General features: G+C 43.6%; 1 protein-coding gene across 4 annotated transcripts in view; it reads right to left on the bottom strand.

Annotated features, from left to right (window-relative positions):
• Egfr (epidermal growth factor receptor) overlaps window positions 1-21,861 on the bottom strand; it is a 397,002-nt gene that overhangs the window by 23,658 nt on the left and 351,483 nt on the right. For 3 of the 4 annotated variants that reach the window (XM_071656714.1, XM_071656713.1, XM_071656712.1), the window contains exons 2-5: window positions 10,205-10,633; window positions 6,723-6,889; window positions 5,423-5,591; window positions 901-1,223 (exon numbers count right to left, since the gene is read on the bottom strand). In XM_071656714.1, the coding sequence (XP_071512815.1) occupies window positions 901-1,223; window positions 5,423-5,591; window positions 6,723-6,889; window positions 10,205-10,304 (759 nt within the window). In that variant the 5' untranslated portion in view covers window positions 10,305-10,633. The remainder of the gene's footprint in view (window positions 1-900; window positions 1,224-5,422; window positions 5,592-6,722; window positions 6,890-10,204; window positions 10,634-21,861) is intronic. The other variant, XM_071656716.1, reaches the window with a different exon arrangement.

Consider the following 21,861-nt stretch of genomic DNA (forward strand, 5'->3'; position numbering starts at 1 on the left):
TACGGATACCATGCTTCTAACATATAAGCATCCGGACGATTTGCTGAGCAGTACACATTTGAGAGGATATCTGCACCGAGAAACCGGATTTCTTTTATCACATGTACAACTATGTAGGGAAGTGACCGAAAGCCAAAAAATATGAATAAATAATAAATAAAGTCCACTTCTGAGAAGAACGACTTCCCGTTTACTGTAGCTGAAAGCTTTCATTCTGTTATTTCTGGATTAAAGGAGAAAAAAAAAAAAAGTTCCAATCGCTTCCAGTGTCCATAACAAAGAAGATACACCTTTCCTTAATTCCCTTTCTTGCAAGTCTTTTACACAGTTCTCTCAAAAAAAATGACAGATTCTAATACAGGTTACCAGCATAAGACTTTTCCCCCAAACACAAGTCATAAAAGCATGGCTTCCTGAGTGACAAACACGTGAACCAAAGGCCCTCTTTATAAGTCGCGCTGTTATGTCAAACGTGTAAATGATACGGTACATCAGATGTTACAGTAATAAGAAAGCTTGTGCAGTCACCCCCCTATGCCTTCACCGACGTAGGGAAAGACTCCAGACTCATAGCAGGTACTGGGGAAACTCATAAAAACTCAAAAAAGGATAAAGAACCATGGAGGAAGACCCGTAGATAAGTACGTGTTAAGGGACAGTTGGGAGCCATGACTGAAGAAGTTACGGCATCTGAGACCGAACGTGAGCAGTGGCCCTCATAACATAATTGATCTGTTGGAACAGACTACACAACTCCGCGTCACGGAGATGGCGCAAAGCTTGTTGGACTCCAGATTCCGTAACTCTGGCGAGATGAGAGAGAGAGAGAGAGAGAGAGAGAGAGAGAGAGAGAGAGAGAGAGAGAGAGAGAGAGAGAGAGAAGCTGGAGCGTGGACTCACCAGACAGTCGCGCTGGGTTGGACCCGTGCAGCCTCCCGCGCAGAAGAGGTGGCAACAGTCTCTCGGGCCCGAGCCGAAACACCTCCCCTGGCTACACTGCGGCGAGCAGGTCAGTTTACTGAACTTTTGGCAGTTGTTTTCGCCCTCGCCCCAGCAGCCCTTCTTGCACGCCTTGTCGCACTGGCACGTCCTCTGCGCCTGCGTGAAGTTGTAGACGAAATCGTATTTGGCGTTGGGGTCCGACATGATCTCCCTCCACTCTATGGTCTTCATGTGACACAGGTTGTAATTGTTGATGACGCCCACTCTCCCCCTCAGGATATCTGCAACACACAATATGTTGTATCATCAACACAACTGAGGGTACAGAGAAGCGACGTAGCTGAGAAAATGACGTCTTAAATACTCCACATGAAGACAAATGTGCTCGAAAAGAAATGACAGAGATGAGACATATATATGTATGGGACATAATGCAAGCAATCGTGCAAAACGGAGACATGCAAGGAAGCACAATGAGGAAGCTATACATCATAAGGGACAGAAGAAAAGTTTAGTGCAGCTGTTAAAACACACACACACACACACACACACACACACACACACACACACACACACACAAACTGCATGCGTACAGACGTGGTGTAAAAAACGCAGAGGAATCTAATTACATTATACAAACGTGATACTCTGTACGATCAACGTAAGGCAATGCTCAAGGTTACCCTCACCTTGTCAGATTACAAACAAGAGCAAAAACACAAGGATTTAGTCATAACAAAGAGCTAACCAAAGGAGTAACTCACCATTTTCAGGTACGGTCAGGAAAGAAACACTATTTTTTTCCCTCTGTCTTTTCTCTTTTCATCCGGCTCAATTAATAAGCCAGGAAGTGCAAGTCGATGAACACGTCCAAGCTGTAAACTGTGGTTCTCCTTCAAGCAGAGATCGCTTAGGGAAATCATACCAACCGAATCCAGTGCTCGTACTTAACAGTGACTAGTAGGTCATACTTTAGTCACAGTGACTAGTAAGTCATACTTACAGTGACTAGTTGGTCATACTTACAGTGACTAGTAGGTCATACAGTGACTAGTAGGTCATACAGTGACCAGTAGGTCATACTTACAGTGGCCATAAGTCATACTTTACAGTGACTGTCTGATGTCTAAGAGATATCTTCGCGTGGGCAACAGGCGATGCAAATAGTAAGCAGGAGGTGGTGGTGGTAATGGGTGCTGGGGAGATGTGGGGGATTATTGGGAAGGGAATGGGGATGCTAGGGAGACGAGGAGAGGGGGATGATAGGGAGATGAAGGGGGGAAGGGGGATGGTGGGGAAGTGAATAGGACGATGAAGAGGAGAAGCAAAGACGGGGGTGGGAGGTTGCTGGGGAGAGGGTAGGGAATGGTAGGAAGTGAGAGGAAGCTAGAGAGAGAGAGAGAGAGAGAGAGAGAGAGAGAGTATTCTAAACAGACAGCCAAGGTCAGGCGGCAGGCTGTTTACATGAAGGTCGAGGTCTCTGGTCTTTTTATGTTGTACTCAAACGTCTTTTGAGTCTAAATCCTCAAGGGAACAAGTCGAAGTCCAGGCTATCACACCGTGAGGGTCATACCGTCGTGCTCAAGGGTCGTACCGTCGTGTTCATCAAGGATTCAAGGGTCATACTGTCGTGCTCAAGGGTTCAAGGGCGGCTGTGCCGTCGTGCTCAAGGGTTCAAGAGCGGCTGTGCCGTCGTGCTCAAGGGTTCAAGGGTGGCTGTACAGTCCTGTTCAAGGGTCGTACCGTCGTGCTCAAGGGTGGTTGTGCCGTCGTGTTAAGATTGTCGAATCTCTTCGTCGTAGTACATACAGTCGCTCTTAGCAGCCTCTATTTTGTGTGTGTGTGTGTGTGTGTGTGTGTGTGTGTGTGTGTGTGTGTGTGTGTGTGACCCTTTGATTGCCAAGACGTGCATGGTAGTACAAGACTTTGGTTTCCAGGGCGTGTTGGGGTGGTTTTGTGACTGTCTGGTTGCCAGGACGTGTATTTACATGCACGTGCAAGTATTTGTACGCAGGAATATTCTACACAAACACAAACACACACACACACACACACACACACACACATACTCAAATACATACATACATACATACATACATATATACATACAAACATACACACACACATACATACATACATACATACATACATACATACATTCGCACACATATATACATACATACATACATTCACACATACATACATACAAAAATACACACATACATACATACATACATACATACATACATTCACACTCACACACACATACATACATACACATACACACACGAACGCCCTGGCAACCAAATAATCAGGCACGCGCCCACACACACACACACACACACACACACACACACACACACACACACACACACACACAGCCACAACCAACTCTTCACCCACACAATAACCGGCCGCGTTGCTCCAACACTTGGCATCTTGGTGGTCTCCTCCATCTCCGCCAACGCCAACCCGACAATAGTTATGTAAATTTTCTGGTGCGCTATTAATGGCTGAAGGTCGAAAGAGGACAAGATAAAATAGAACTAGGAAACAGAACGCGACCAACAGTATATGTGACCTAGACTTGCTTAAACTATCGTTTATCCTTCGACAAATACCTTCCTTTTTCACCGTACGTGATCTTCGATCTACTAACTACCTCTACAGCATGAGCTGGGTTCACTAGCGGTTGAGTGGGATCGCTGGTCCACCAAGTTATTGGAAGCCGCGGCTTGCAGGGACCACGAAATCACCAAAACCGGACTAGTCTGGAATTCTTTTATAATACACTTATCCTGAAACGTTTTCAGATTCCTCCACTGTGCGTCTCGTAGCGTTTATAGCATGGATGTAGGCAGTGTGTTGACCAGTCTTAGGTCCTGCATGATGGTCGCATCTTCCTGGTGTCAGTGGTACTATAATATTAGTCTTTTATACCAGTCGTGCTAGCAGGAGAACAGTTTTTGAGCGTAGGGTGGAATGGTACCAATGCCTTGAAGGATTCTTTTTTTTTTTCTCCCCCAAGGGAAAATCACGATACGTCTCTCCCATCTACGCTCCATGTACTCCCAAATGTACATGATTTTTGTAATGTGACGCAAGGATGACCCACTATCAAAATACGTGTTCCATATGCAGTAGAGAAAAGGTCCCAGGATCGTAATGTCAAGCTCAAGGAAAGGTAGAAAGTAGATTACATGTCGCCCAATGCAAGTATGTTTGACTCAGATGTGGCGTTTTAATCAGTGTACGTTTCAAGATCGCTCACTCACTTTGTGAAGTTAAGGAAGATATCTGGTCAAGCTGTCGAGAAGCTTTTTCTTAAGCTGGTGAGAAATACTGAGCTCTGGACACGTTCTGTTTCCCTGGCGACATGATTTACTTAAGTCGGCGAAGTGTTTACATGGCAAAATATTTCAGTAGCCAAGAAATTCTGTGATGCCGACGAAATAATATTTTGATAACTGTTGCGAGAAATTTCCTTGTCAACTGTAGAAATGTTTTCGTTAAGCTGGCGGAATATTTTGTTTAAGACGGCGAGATATTCTGTTCTACCGTTAAGAAATATTTTTGTTGAGGTAGCATGTATTTCATCATTCAGCTGTCGAGCAACTTTGTTCAGCTGGTCTGTAAGGATGGTGGCAGAAATTGGTGAGAAACCCATGAGCATCTCGGCAACACAAGTGACAGGGTCCACACTACGACATAACTCAAAAGGTTGAAAAGGGGAAGAGTGAGTTATGGATCACTCAGGCACGGGTTGAGGGACGAGCCAGTCAACAAAAGAAAATCAATCATACACCTCACAACTGGTGAACGAATAAGGAAAAAGAAAAAGAATATTAAAAAGGAAAAAAAAAAAAGAGACAACTCCAGACGATCAAAGAAAAGACTTCGCAAAAGAATAAAGAGTTTTACATTATTGGAAACTATCAAATAATGCAGAATAATATTACCATATACACACGTCGATGGTCATACCCGATTTACACTGCACGGACATACCTACCTCGTCACATTCTGCATGGCCTGCAGTGCCGTAAATCATTTTTATTAAGCAGACTCACCGGAGAAAATACCATCTATGTATTCTTTACCAAAATGACGTATAGAGTACGCAACCTCTGCACACCTTACTATATCATTATCCTTTCTAATCTATGCAGCCACTGAATTACCATAGAGACCCATCCATGCAACCTACAACACCGTCCGTAAAAGACGGTGGTACCCAACACCATCTTTCCATCCAGGAAGACCCCTACAAATCCTCCGCCTGCAGGAGACAAGGCCATGCAGGGAGAGAGAGAGCAGCAGCAGGGAGCCTAATGCTAGAACTCACTCTCCCTTATAGAAGGACGTGATCGGAAGAGGAGAATTACACACACACACACACCCACACACACACACACACACACAACACACACAACACACACACACACACACACACACACACAAAGGGAGCGTAATGACGTACCCCTGAGGGCGGGCATCTCCAGGGTGTGCATCTTGGAGAGGGTGACCAGAAGAGCAAAGCTCTCATCCTTGACGGAGACCTTGAACAGCGTCCTACCACGGATGATCTGCAGCGACGGCAACACGATCCTCTTCACGTCCACGTGGGAGATCAGCAGGTAACCAGTCACCTGCCGTGGGGAAAAGGCCAATGTGTCAGGACGAAAACAAATAACAAAGCCGACGCCGCTGCTGACGAAGGCGCCGACGAAGGGCACTTTTTTTTTATTTTATTTTTGATCAATCAAGCTGATGCCTTTTTTTCGATGAGAGAGAGAGAGAGAGAGAGAGAGAGAGAGAGAGAGAGAGAGAGAGAGAGAGAGAGAGAGAGAGAGAGAGAGAGTGTGTGTGTGTGTGTGTGTGTGTGTGTGTGTTCATCATTACGTCCACAACAACGTTTAGCTGCGTGGTGTAACTTCTTGAAGAGTGATACCTATACAATGGTGTTGGGGAGGATATTCCATGGGCTTGGGTTTATTCTCGGAGAGCTGAACCTATAGATGTGGTGTTATACTCTGAAGGCTATCCCTTAGGATGGGGGCTAATACCCTTAAGGGTATGGGATGACCTAATACCCTTGGACTGGCAGCTAGCCTAGGGATGGAGGTTACCCTAAGGGTGTGAAATAAACCTTGGGGACTGGCCTGGATATACAGAAGTTGAACATACCTACATTGCTAGTGATGTGTCTATAATATATTGAATTCTCTAAAGTATAATTACATAGACTGACACATAAAAGACACATGGTGATCAATAGGGATGAACAACCACACACAACAGTTACTTATATGCTACTGGTCCTCCCTTACTTAAGATATACCATGTTATCCACCCATCTACATCCCCCTTTCAATGTTATACACCCATCTACTATTCCCCCTTCCATGTTATCCACTCATCTACTTTTTCCCTTGCACGGTAACCACCCATCTACTTCTCCCCTTCCATATTATCCACGCACCTACGTCTCTTCCTTCTATGTTATCCACCCATCTATATTCCCCCTTCCAAGTTATCCACCCATCTACTTTTCCCCCTTCCATGTTATTCATCCATCTACGTCCCCCTCCCCCGTTCCACATTATCTACTCCTCTACATCTGAAAGTGCTACTTTATTCCCATACATAGGTGAAGGACGACAGATCCCTCTCTAAAACTGTCCACTCATCCCCTGAAGGCTTGTGCCAGCTTTTACGTGACGCCCCGTTTCGGGCGCGTCAGCAAAGACTTCCTCGCTGGTGCTGGTGACTAGACTAACCTCACGGATGTACTGGAGGAAGGAGAGGTCGAGGTTCTCGTCTTGCAGCCAGGTGAGTTCCAAGTTGCCGTCGACGTACGTGCAGTTGATGAAGCGGTTGCGGAGGTTGCGATAGTGGTGCTCGCGGTTGGACGGTACAGACATGCGGCCCGTCGTCCCTATGCAGACTGTAAGAGAGGAAGAGAACACCAGGTGTGGTGGTTAGTTCGAACTAGAGGTCGGACTCTCTCTCTATCTTGGGTAGGGTAGTATGTAAAGAGGGGACACAAAAGGCATTAAAATCTATCGTAGAGTAACACAATATTACACATGCATAACACGTGCGTAACAATAAAGATAACGTAGAATTTACTCTAGGGTAATAATGAGTCTCGACTACAATGGGGCTGATACTTCTAGGTCAAAAGTAAAGCTTAAATCTATAAGACTAGTCCATGACACTGCCTAGCTTATAATCTAGAGTCTAAAACACCATGATGCTTATCTCTAGATGAAGTAGAGGTTAAGGTTAATTCTTACAACTAAAATAAACAAGACTGAGACAAAACAGTATAATCAAAATAGTAATAATGTCTACTTAAATCTATAAGACTAGTCTAAGACACTGCCTAGCTTATAATCTAGAGTCTTGAACAGCATGATGCTTATCTCTAGATGAAGCAGAGGTCAAGGTTAATTCTTACAACTAAAATAAACAAGACTATAAAACAGTATAATAAAAATAGTAATCATGTCTACTTAAATCTATAAGACTAGTCTAAGACACTGCCTAGCTTATAATCTAGAGTCTTGAACAGCATGATGCTTATCTCTAGATGAAGCAGAGGTCAAGGTTAATTCTTACAACTAAAATAAACAAGACTATAAAACAGTATAATAAAAATAGTAATCATGTCTACTACGGTGATCACCATCTACACCAGTCATCGACTTGGTGCACCTCTGTAACCGTTTCATTTACTCTTACAAGCTGGGAGATCCGGGAGCTTCATGATTACAGTGACACAGTCTGGTCCTACTACCAATCATGATGTTAATCATCTCTGTCATAACGACTGATTCTAATCACCTCACTTTTTGTGCTCCACCGAACGCGACGATAAATGGGATCATAACTGAAAGGCCTTGGTTATTTACTGTCATTGTCTTCACTCCTAAAGAATATATATATATATATATATATATATATATATATATATATATATATATATATATATATATATATATAAAACAACTCTCATGTACCTATTTATTTCTTATAAGGCATGATCAAGGTTTACGGAACCTCCCTGTACCATATCAGGGGAAGTCAAACAACACAAAGGACTTTTAAACACAAAGGCGGAGGTGAGGCTGACAGATCTCAGCACGAAAAGAAAAAGTAACAAGTGGAACTCTTTTGAACATCACAACAAGCCAGTGTATTCAAGTCTAATTCTTTTGGAAATGAACTGACATCACAATTCGGCAAAATGGATGTCCATCTGTCAGCCAGAGTGTAATTTCTGCAGTAACTCGACGTCTGTGGGGGCCTCCCCAGGAGTCTTGTCCATTGGAATACCAAGTTCCCACAAGAGGATGTTGTTCCTCTGGTCCCCTGTGTGCCCGGAGGATCCTACAATTATCTTACCGGATGAGGACAGGGGTATTCCTCCCCTCAAGGGTAGTGTTGGACCAAGGGAGTGAATGTTCTTGCCTCTGACTCATGTTAAGTTTTACAATGTAATTTCTAATCTTCAAATTCCCTGCGGTTTCTATAATAGTTATATTAAAAGCCTTCATTTCTTCTTTAATAAAACTACTACAACTTGCTAACCATTTCTATACATGTATCAACCCTCGTCTCCTGAAAATCTTAAGATTTATATTTAAAATTTCAACAGAAACTTTTAGAATTTCTTTGCTTATTCATATCTATGAAGTTTCTACAATGGGGCAAGACATATATGTATTGGGAGAAGGGGTTGCCCAGCATCTAGCTAGACACAATGGAGGTGGAAGACACGAGAAAGTGGTGCGCGTAAGAACCCGAACTCCTGATGGCTGGTCTGAGAAGTGCCCAGCCACCCGCCCGGCGACTTCTGAGTCAACCTGGGTCTGGTGACGACAGCGTCGGGGGGGATCGGGTTGCATCTCCGCCAATCATAAGCCTTCGCGCGCTTTTCAGTGTTGGCGCGCATCGGATGCCGCGCAATATTTTTTAAGAGAAACTGGTTAATATAACTGAAAATCGTCATAGTTATGAGTTAAGAAAAACACAGTTTTGTTTTTCGCGTGATTTCTTAGGTTTTTTGGTCAATCAAAATAGAAGATGACTTTATTTAGCTCTCCGAAAACAAACTACCAATCAGATAGGACGTTACATAAAGGAGCGATCTAATCTAACCAATGAGGTTGCGTGGTGGCCTCGCGCTGGTCGAGGACCAGCGTCAGATTACACCACTTTATTTATCAAGGTTTGTATTCAATTCTCTGCGACGTTGAAATGAAGTTCCTTAAGCTGGTTTGGCTGCCGAAGCCGTGGTGTGGTTAACAGTAGCCCCCACACAGCGGCCTACACGACGGTACTAAATGTCTGTCATGTCCTGTAAAGGATTAATTAAAACCAATAAAATCAACCCGACCATGTTCGAAATTTTCTGGACAGCTTGAAGGAGGGTTTGTAACAGGCGAATAAATCTGACACGAAAGTATTCATTCTACCGATCGAAATTCCACAAAATGTCTTTCGAGCGAAAACAATTGAATAATGATTATAGATGAAGATACAGTAACTGCTGGGGGGGGGGGCATCAAGGATTTTCAATTAAAGCCTTTGACGGCCGCAAATTTTAAGATGGGATGGGTTTCACTAGTTGACGAGTTCGACTGTGTGTGTGTGTGTGTGTGTGTCCTTTACCGCCGAAGGTGGCCGACCTAAGCTTGGGCTACTGTCAGGGTTTATATCTGGAACGGTTCAAAGGAAAAGTTACCATTTTCATGAAACCTGAACAAGAAAATCAACTTACCAGATCGTAGCCACACTTAACAACTTACCAGATCGTAGCCACAATTAACAACTTACCAGATCGTAGCCACACTTAACAACTTACCAGATCGTAGCCACAATTAACTTACCAGATCGTAGCTACACTAACAACTTACCAGATCGTAGCCACACTTAACAACTTACCAGATCGTAACCATACTTAAAACCTTACCAGATCGTAATCAAACAATTTATTAACAACTTACTAGATCGTAATTAAACAACTTATAAACAACCCACCAGATCGTAATCAAACAACTTATTAACATCTTACCAGATCGTAATAAAACAACTCATTAACAACTTACCAGATCGTAATAAAACAACTTATTAACTTACCAGATCGTAATGAAACAACTTATTAACAACTTACCTCCTCGTCTTAATCACATAGCAATTAACAATGACTAGAGGCTTGTGGGAAGGGAACTGCGAGGAGGAGCGTCGTACTTACTTTTGCCCTTGTCGAAGTCTGTCGATCTGTCCGCCCAGCCGGCGGCGAAGGCAGCACATAGCGCCAACACGAGGTAGACTCGCTCCAGTATGCGCGCCATCACCTTACACCATCACGCTCACATATATATACTTTTATATATATATATACATATACAATTCATATAACTCTATAGACTCTTATATATGGCACTTGGAAGTTTTTTTACAATACGCGTCACAGTATATAATAGCCATGAGGCTATCTCAGTCGTCCGCCCGACTCATCATGCATTTTGAGGCGTTTTGTGGACGACGCGACGGGCTGTGCGGGCCCCTGCAGGCTGGTGGGCCTCATGGCTCCTCCGGGAGGTGCCGGGCCCGCACAGGAGGCCGGACGGGCCGGACCAACCTCACACGCCTCATCTCGTGACCAGACCCATGGCGACACCTGCAGCAAAGAGAACATCTGAAGGGGGTTCCGTCGTCGTCTCGATAGCTGGTGTGTATGTGGTAGGGACCTTGTGGAGAAGCCTCAGTGGTAAGGCGGCAGCAGAGCTCTATCTACCACCACAGGACCCTTCCCTCGTTGGACAATCGTCGCCTCCACGTCAAGACTCAAAACCTTATCACAATAGCTTCATAAAATTCGAAGTGCATTGAAGTCGTACCTAACGGTTTGCGGTTGCGTCATCCATATTTTAAAAAAAAAATGGTAATCCTACTGCTCAGTCTCTCTGAATGATGGTAGATTACTTGAAGACGATGGTGCGAAGCTTAACAGTTGATGGCCTGACCTCAGACCAGACCCTGAATGGCTAAAGGTCAAGCCATCACGTAAGTTCTCAGGGTCATACCATCGTCGTGCTCAAGGATCGTACCGTCGATCTCAAGGGTCATACCATCATCGTGCTCAAGGATCGTACCGTCGATCTCAAGGGTCGTACCATCGTCGTGCTCAAGGATCGTACCGTCGATTTCAAGGGTCATACCATCGTCGTGCTCAAGGATCGTACCGTCGATTTCAAGGGTCGTACCATCGTCGTGCTCAAGGATCGTACCGTCGTTCTTCAAGGGATCAACGACTTACACAAGAATCAAGAGGACTCCCTCACCATCCAAGATGCCAACCCACCCTCCACAACTGGCTCCACACATCACCTGTTGCCCAAACTCGTCTTTTATCCCTACCACCGTTACAAGCTCCCTGCACCTCCGTCTGGCACGCGGTCAGCATGGATTGGTAATAAGTTTACGAGGCAGCACCGACTCCGACGGAGTGGTCTGTCGCAAGATCTAATCGCATACGAGGCGATCAATAAACAGTTTTATCAGCAAAGGCATCGCGACGCAAAGAAGAGAAGTGGGTAGCGGCGGTAAGATTTCTAAGGGACTTATGAAACGGGAAGAGGAGGTAAAAGAGGTGGAGGAGGAAAAGGTGGTACTCTGGGTACTGGTTCAAGGTACATCATTCTACAGGTTCAGGTGAGTTTCGGTCACTCGTTCAGGAGAGGTTCTGTGTACTGCTTTAGTAGAGGCTCTGGGTAATGGATCATATAGGCTCTGGTTACTGGTTCAACAGACCTTATAGACACAGGTTCAGGAGGAATTTGGATGCTCATTTAGAAGTGGACCAGATGCCAGTTAAAGAGAGCTTCTGCAGGCTCTTTGAACAAGAAGATGGAGATCAGCAACTGTGGAGACCCGTGAGGATGGGAACCTTATGTATGTACCGTATCTATGTACGTACCGCAGTTTTATGTCAAGGGAAACACGGAGACACATTATGGACCTACGCCAGAAGAAAATATATAAACTTTATGCTAAATATAGCAAGAGAGAGTTAAGCTCTTGACTGCTATTTTCAATAAGTCACCTCCTAAGTGAAAGTTTCGGAGGAATTGAACTTTGCCGACTCAACACGGATATTCCAAAAAGGTAATGAGTCACTGCCCGGAAAATCATCATGTTCCAATTAGCTTCACATCTGTAGTCGATAAACTTACGTAAATCATGAATCGGGACATTTTAAAACGATTTCGAGAACCTCCATTTGATAAACGATTTTCAGCCATGGTTCACGACGAAATCGCTCACGTTTGACGTGTCTGCTTGCTATCTTACATGATATCATCAATATGCACGATGACGGTAGAGCAGCTGATGGCATTAGAGGTTACTAGCATGATGTATAGATAGATGGAGGCTGTACTTCGATGGTTAGAAAATTGATCGATTGGTCGTAAAAAAAAATACATGTGATTATCAGTCAACCCCGGCCCTCTTCCTCATATACATATATATATATATATATATATATATATATATATATATATATATATATATATATATATATATATCAAAGACATTGATAATGGGACTGGAGTGTATGCGTGATACTGAAATCCGCAAAAATAAATCTACGGTTGCCACTGAACATCTGCGGCTTCCAGCTGTCATAAACAGACTGACGGGGGCTCAGAGAATAGCAAATTAATCTTAACAACAACTGAGCAGTTGAAAGCAATACATTGGAGACGTTTAAGAACTGAGCAGTTGAAAGCAATACATTGAAACGTTTTAGAACTGAGCAGTGGAAAGCAATACATTGAAGGCGTTTAAGAACAGATGTTAAACAAACTGACTTCAAATCCGCGCCTGACATTACTTGTGTCTCCTTGGTAACATCAAAAATTTTTTGCAGGGCGTTCGTTCTGGAACCTCTGTATGTCTTTGTACTCTTACCGCCCTAATTAATGAGTTTCTTGTATCTGTCGTTGTTGTAATGAAAACACGTAATCCACATTTTCCGTTAGACAGACGTCAGAGACTCGCCAAGTCTGTGGGCAACACGTCACAGAATCGCCAAGTCTGTGAGTAGAATCTCCATATGACGTAACAAAGATCCAACAACCTCATTGGTTCTTCCATCTGTGATGTCACGAGCGTGATGGCCACTCATTAAGCTAACAGATGACGGGGAAGATAGGGTCCCCCCAATATTTCCTTCTTTATCTCGCGTCATCGGAGTTGATAACGCCATTAAAGTACAATTGAGGTTAGAAGCCTTTTATGTCTCAATTAACGCTCTAAGAACGGCGATCATAGAGTCGTTTTTTTGACATTTTGAGAAGCGTGAACTGAGCCTTTATGTAACGGAGAATAAAGGGCTTAGCCCTTGAGTACGACGGTACGAGTCTTGAACACAACCCTTGGGTATGACGGACCGGCTAACACACACACACACACACACACACACACACACACACACACACACACACACACACACACACACTCGAACCAGGGTCCTACGCCCTCTCGTCCTAAGGAGAGTTTACGCTCACTTATACGCGCGAGAGTTTACACTCAGACAGGGTTTATCCCCTCTCACACCCTCTCAGACTTTACGCCTCCGAACACCCGTGAAGAGGGAGGGGAGTTTACGCTCCCACACTCATATCTCATCGCGGTAATGGTCCAGCACCAGCGCGGCCGTGGCAGCGCTAACTCACAGCGCTCCTGCGCACTGCATGTAAATGAAGGGCCCAATAATAGCCATGACTCACTCTCCCCCTCCAAAGAACCCCATACCGCCACCACACCACCACCACCTCAACATAATTAACAATCAGCCTTGATCGTTCCGTTACAGCCAATTACAAAGCGCTCCGTGGAACTCACATTAATATATCTGTAATTAAACCAATCACGCTAGATTAGAAAAAATATATTGGGGAGTATAAAAGCGAATTCGTGGCGTTTCAGCCGCTAAGATAATTAGAAAAGGCAGGGAAAAAAAAACTGGATCTAGGCATAAAGAAGGTCCGAATCTGGGCATATAAAAAGGAGGAGGAAAATATATATGACGTGGTTCAAAATATGATGAAGACGAAGTACATATATCAAGCGAGGAAGAAAAAAGAAATAAGTGATCTGAACATAAAACATGACTCGGATGGAGACGGATATAATCTACCGTCGGCGGATTCACATACACGAACACGGCACTGAACCTGGGAGTTATCTTGGCGAAGCCTTCGGGGGCCTTCTAACCCAAGAACCCGGGCTTAGGGTTCAGGCTGCTGGGTAGGGTCGTTGGTCGACCAAGAAGGTATTGGAAGCCGTAGGCACACGTCGCAGCCACCAACAGTGTGGGCTGGCCTGGTACACTTTTTGATAAAGACTTGTCCAACTCCTCTTTAAATTCCTTCACCATGCATCATATATACTGTTTCTGATGATGGCAGGAAATTTGCTGTTGGGATTTTGGGCCCCGAATGTTTAACATGCATAGCCTGCCTGCCTTTTGATTACAGAGACAGTTCTATTACATTCATTCGTGTCTTACGTGCTGGTAGGAAATCATTTCCGAAGTGTAAGGTTGAGGACCACGTCTTCTTGGATTTCCTAAGAGTTGATTGATGATATATATATATATATACCTCTCCCGTCTACGCTCCAGATAGTAGAGCCTCCGTGATTTCCGCTGCTCTCAATAATTCACTTCCCATCGCCAGCCAATCTGGAGCTGTCAGAGAGATCTCTGAACACTTTCTAATTCTGTAATTTCATCGCCCACCTTGTACGATGATGTTACGAGTATTCTATTCCTGAGAAAACTTGTGCCCTGATAATAATCGTCATTGGTTTTTCCTTCCTTGTCTTCTTTGTCCCCAATGACAAAAACATTTTGTTCTTGGTGGCCCAGCGGAAGGCTTTGTTTAAGTCTGTTTGAAGCCCTTCAGTGTACAATACGTACTCGAGATTTCTCGTACTTATTTAGTATCATCTCCAAAGGATGACATGAGACTGTGATTCGTGTACGCGTCCATATCAGTTATAAGTTTATATAAGAAACATGAGTGGTGCAAGTACAGTTCCCTGGGGGACTGAGATTTGTTCCGTGGAGGCACTGGAGTGTTGTCATCAGTTAGTTAAACACTTGCATATACCTGTTCCAATTTTTCTTTATCCTCATCTTTCACATCTTATGTGCCATGACACCATGGTCACATACGTCAAATGCTTTTGCAGAGTCTGTGTAGATCACATCACCATCCTGTTATATCTCTACTGCCTTAACAATTTGATCTTAACCGCTGAGTACATCAGTCAGAGGACAGCAATGATAGAAATATATACGATTAATTTCACGGAAAATGAATCAAGGAGAATCTTGATAAAACAGAAACCCATTTGGTTTGACGAAGAAACTCTACAATATAGTTAAAAAAAAAAAAAAAAATCCCTTGGTATAGCGTACAACCCTTTAATGTATAAAGGAAATCCTCAAAGTAGACGGAATACTATTCAATCTTGACAGTAAGCCCTTAATATAGCGCTAAACCCTTCAGTCTAACTGGACACCCTCAAAGTAGCGGGAAACGCTTTCTGATGGAATCTAAACCCTTAACGTGATGGCAAACTCTCTTATATTTACAGAAAACCTTTAGTGTAAAGGGGTAACCTTTTCATTTGGACAAGAGAGCCATAATGTAGACGACAACCATTCAAGAAAGAGCAAAAAAAAAAAAAAAAACTAAATAGGACAGAAAACCCTGAGTAAAGAGGAAACGAATCAATGTTGACAGAGCAACCTTGATGCGTATATGACCACCTCTTAATATAGACAGAACCCTTTTGAGTAGACAGAATACACTAAGAAAGAAACTCTTTAATATAGAGAATCCTCTTGGCCGAACCAGGAACCCATTAACATAAGATAGAAAACCCCTATTTTTAAGCAGGAAACCCTTAAATGTACATAAAAAAACGTCAACGTTGGCGCAAATCCTTTAATTCAGACGGGAAAACTATCAAATGCTCACGAAAACTCCATAATACAGACAGAAAATCCTTCTTATACCCACATTCCCTAATATATTACGAGAGACCCCTTGGTTAAGGCGGAAATCACCTTTACTGGCACAAAGGAACTTATCATTGGGACGAAACGACACAGCTAAGGCATGACATAAGGACCAGACCGGTACACACACTATCCACATCCATAAAAAGACAATAAAACACACATAACATGGCCACAAAAATCACATGACTCTCGGGTAGATTATAGGATTAGGGAGGAGCAATACAGTCCACCCAGGGCACGACATGTAGAAAAAATACAAGCGGGAAAAACAACACAGTTTAGGAAGGGCGTCTATAAGAACAATACACACACACACACACACACACACACACACATATATATATATATATATATATATATATATATATATATATATATATATATATATATATATATATATATATATATATTCCTGTGAGTCCACGGGGAAAATGAAACACGAAAAGTTCTCAAGTGTACTTTCGTGTACAGTGAGTTGATGTACAACGAAGAGACGTAGCTAGGACGCCATTTGGTAAACATGTGATTGTCCAAGGTCTTGGACAATCACATGTTTACCAAACGGCGTCCTAGCTACGTCTCTTCGTTGTATATCAACTGACTTATATTTCTCTCTTATGTCTCCCCTGATGATGTGATTATTACACGAAAGTGCACTTGGGAACTTATCGTGTTTCATTTTCCCCGTGGACTCAAAGGAATTTACTTGATCACGCGCAAAATTGTGATCCTTTCCAATATATATATATATATATATATATATATATATATATATATATATATATATATATATATATATACACACACACACACAGGGGGACAGAAGGAATGGTCAGATCAGTTGGGGGCGCTCAGATAAAACACGAAAACAATGGGCGCGTCGGATGAGCGGAAACAAGATCCGCTGAGGGGAACGGTAGGGTGGCCCGTTGACCGCATCGCGTCCGCTTGCCCAGTTTGGGCAGCAATGTACGCTCCCGTCGCCAACACGACAGACTTGTACACGACGAAGTTGTCGTTGCTAACCGACGAACATGTCGTTGCTAACCAGCTTCCTTTGCACAACACTGGCGATGCGCGAGGCAGTGGAAACTAAGGAGTCGCATCATATTCAATAATAATAATAATAATGATAATAATGATAATAATAATAATAATAATAATAATAATAATAATAATAATAATAATAATAATAATAATAATAATAATAATAGTAATATAATGATAAAATACAAATAATTTCATATGTTTATATCTATTACTATCAATATCATTTTTATTATCATATTATAATTATCATTATTACCATATTATTATTATCATTATCATTATTGGTTGTACTGTAAATACAATAATACAAAAAGACAAAATCTAAACGAGACCGCGTATCGCGCACGTCGAATGTATTAGTGTTCCAGAAAAAGCCGACGGTCCATCGAGTTCGCACGGTCATCACTGCAAACAGTGAGAAACTAGGGGAAGGTTCCACTGCAAGGGGGCTACGAGGAGAGGCAGTCAGTCTGTCACTCACTCTCCCGGCTTTGAGGGTATTCAGTAAGTTATCACATTTTACTACAGATATGTTTTACATATCACTGAACTCGCTTCTCAATAAATCTAGATAATCCAACAGTCGCTCTAATAATAATAATAATTACAATAATGATAATAATAATAATAATAATAATAGTAATAATAATAATAATAAATGATACTTATCATTACTTCTATTATTACTCTCTTTGGGGACAGGAAGGAAAGAATACTACCAACGTATTTACTGCTTGTCGTAGGACGCGGCAATGCTTAAAGGGCAAAGAGCCATTGAGGTGGATCTCCCTCCCCTCCTGTACTATTCGCTGTAAAGAGGAGCACAAAGGGCAAAGGTATACATTTACCCTGAAAGTGCTAACTCGCTTAATGTGGGAAAGAGAAGCACGATAAGATGCATTATTATCATTGTTATTATTATTATTATTATTATTATTATTATTATTATCATTATTATCATTATTATTTATATTTTATAATGCTTAGTCGATGTCTCCCACGTTAGCGAGGTAGCACAAGGAAACAGACGAAAGAATGGCCTAACCCTCCCACATATACATGTACATACATGTGTACATAATAATCATTATCATTATCATTATCATCAATTATTATCATTATCATTATTATAATTATCATCGAATATTATTATCATTATTTTCATTATCATTATTATCATTATTATTATCATTATTATTATTATTTTTATCATCACAGGTACTGAATTCTACAGCGTCGGACGCAGAAGACAACCATCAAGGTATAGGTGAAGGGTCGGCCGCCGAAACCATACATGACGTCACGTTGTTCCCAAGGCCAGCACTTGCGACCCACAAGGTTCAATCCCTGACCCGCCTTAAAATCAACCTCTCCACAACACCTACGTATATCGAAGTGTTCAACACCCAACGAAGGCTTATGGCTTCACGCCCCTCAAGGGGAAGATTCTATCGGTGACCAAGGCAACACTTCTTCCCTGTCACACGACGGGATGACAGCTTAGACAGAGGAATATGAAGACGGGTGAGGTCACTCGACAGAATTAGACCTGAAGGAGATGATACAAAGAACCAGCAATACTAGTGTTCGGGCACGTACGTCTCTCGCCTGTGGGTAATAACGTAAATATACTTCACTGGTGATGTGTGACCGTCAGAGGGCACAGCCCATCGGCAAGATCATTGTGTCCGGGGCGACAAGAGCCTACGGCACCCGGCCTGTCTAACACCCACAGGTTTATCACTCCGGTGACCTCTTCCTCCTCCTTCGCCTCTTCCTCCTCCTTCACCTCTTCCTCTTTTACATTCGAGCGTCGTCAAGGCGCCTCTCGAAAGGCTCCACGAAAAACCTGTCAACACGAACTCACTCCCACACGCGGAACGGTCTGTCTAATAAGCTACTCGCAGCCTCGCCCCCAAGAGTATACCAACAACAAAGAGAACATCACACACTCGGGAGTCGTCCGTCGCCGACGATCTACGTGGAAACGTAAGAAGCTATTTCGTTCTTCCTAACCACTACTCATCTTCAGCATCCTAACTTCTCCATCCCTGCTGGCCATCCTCCGCCAGACAGACCTTCCTGATGCCTCAACTCCTCAGTCCCTTCACAAGGCAGGGAGGTCGAGCACCTTCCCTGTGGACTCTCCTCGGGCGAGGAGGTCGGTCCCCGGAGGGAACACCACTGGACATAACCATTGTTCTCACACCGAACACCACCACTACCAACACCGTCAGGACACACACCACCCTAATAACCCGGTGGACACCCTCGGGGGTGGCGCCGCCGCCACTGGTCCAGCTACTCACACAGTAGGCCGGGTTGCTAGCAGGATAGGAGTGAGGGCAAGGTGAAGAAATGGAAGGGACGGACGTTAGTCACGTAGTGGAAAGACAACAGGAGAAAAGAAATGGAACAGACTACGCACAAGGCAATGGGCAAACACGTTCTCTCTCTCTCTCTCTCTCTCTCTCTCTCTCTCTCTCTCTCTCTCTCTCTCTCTCTCTCTCTCTCTACCACAAAACCGCTAATTCGAAGCCTAGTGTATATCTACCACTCCAATCAGTGGCATAATCATCAATACAACCACCAGTATCATAAACATGTACAGAACCAAACCAGTTCGTAACAACACTAGTAACACCTTTTTCGCGGAGTGTCTCCCTCCCCCCTCCCGCAGTCACTCGAAAAATCCACCCGTGAAGCACACCAAAAAATATTCCGATTCACGTAAGCGCTACGCGTCGACAGTAGTTTGAATCTACTTTCCGTTATTATGCCACGGTCGTGTACGAGCCCGCGCACCGGCGTAAACGCCTTGAGAATAGCAGCAGGGAAGAACACACGGAACGCGCAGTATCATACGCTATTTTAAGCATATTAGCTCAAGCTAACCTCGCCCTTACTGAAGTCTACCGAACAAACATAATTGTTGTAAACTTTGAAAGGTTACTCTCTCTCTCTCTCTCTCTCTCTCTCTCTCTCTCTCTCTCTCTCTCTCTCTCTCTCTCTCTGGCATCCTAAGGGCTTCCGGGAGGAGGGGAAGGGGATGGGTTAGGGGGGTGTCTCTCTCTCTCAGCCGTAGTGCTACAATCATTAATAACGTAATGGTGGAGGAGGTGAACCCCACTCCCTCCCTCCCTCTTCTTCAACAACTGGTCCACGTGCTGGCATCACTCGCGGAGAGTCAACGTCGCGATCTCCCTCTACCCCGAAAGCCTAGGCGTCATGGTCGGCATTCTTATGCGTCTGTCTGTCTGTCTAAGACCGTCACACAAGGGTCCTGCTTCCCTCTAAGTTCTCGTGGAAGATAATCAGTAAATACACATCTAACATCGCATGCGTGTGTGTATATATATATACACATATGGTTTTGCGTGTGTCTTTGTGACTCAAAATGAGATAAACGCTCAAAAACGCTTCGTTACTGGCACAAATAATAACAATAATAATTATAATAATAATAATAATAAACATGCCAGCTAGAGGGTGAATGTGAACGAATGAGGCCATTCTTCGTCCGTTCCTGACGCCGCTTCGCTACACGGGCTACGAAACCTTTCCATACCAGTCGTCAGCCACAGGAAGAACAGCCCCCAAGACACCACAGCCCAGCCAGACATCACCAAAGACTACGTCTACATCCTCTCCTCTCAAGCTGGCCACAGAGCACAATCGACAACACACAATTTTTACAAGTCTCTTTAAAAGTAGGTTTCTCGTGGTCCGTCCATGGACGCTGGAAGAGCTAGGGGTAAATTCACCACTGGGTAGATCCATCAAGGGGTAAATCCATCAAGGGGTAGCTCTATCAAGGGGTAGATCCATCAAGGGGTAGCTCCATCAAAGGGTGGATCCATCAAGGGGTAGACCCGCCGGCCACTGTGGCCTCTTTCACCAACCCGATATTTTTTCCCCCTCTTTTTTTTCTGGTTCCTTCCAGTGGCTGAGCGGGTTTGTTGTAAGGCAGGCGAGGGGACACACCAGAGGATAAACATGGTTGTAGAGAAAGGTAAGAGGGGAGGGGGGGGTTTAACGAGGGTGGTTAAAGGGAGAGGAAGGGGGGTATTAAGGGAGGGGTGACTGCCGGAAGATGAAGGAAGGGGACTGGAGGAGGATGGCTGATGGAACATAAAGAGGGGTAGAGAGACGATGGCTACTGGGAAATGAAGATGGCTGAGGGACAGTGGCTCCCGGGAGGTGAAAAATGGCACAGAGAGATAATGGCTGATGAGAGATGTAGAAGGCTAATGAGCGCTTGACCACTGGAGCATAAGAAAGGCAAGGGGAGGTAGCTAAAACCAGAGGCCGAAATAAAAGCATATTTCCGACCTACCCTTTTTGTTTCAATTCCAAATATCAAATCCCCGTTGTCTACGTTCAGACGAATGCACTGCTCACCTATACTAAACTGGTTCTAATTCTTCCACAGGGTTGAAAAGAAAAGTTGTTGACGGGTGTCAGCATCGTACCTCCTCCATACATCCAGGTCATATGACTAGACATAATATTCAGAGATAAAGAATTCTATCCTCATAGCTTGGTTGGGAAAACATCACTTTTTCTACATCAGTTATGCTGATATAAGTTTGCATAAGACTTTAATAACGTAATATATTTCGTGTAGACTTCAACACATAAACCGACTTCTTTGTGATAATCTACTTCTAGAATTTTGTGAACCATGGCCAGAAATGTCATGAAAGCTTGTCATTTAATTCCTTAATTCCACAGTATCGCTACTCTTAGTCTGGAAG

Source organism: Panulirus ornatus, chromosome 63, assembly GCF_036320965.1.
Source record: "Panulirus ornatus isolate Po-2019 chromosome 63, ASM3632096v1, whole genome shotgun sequence".
Classification (NCBI taxonomy): domain Eukaryota; kingdom Metazoa; phylum Arthropoda; class Malacostraca; order Decapoda; family Palinuridae; genus Panulirus; species Panulirus ornatus.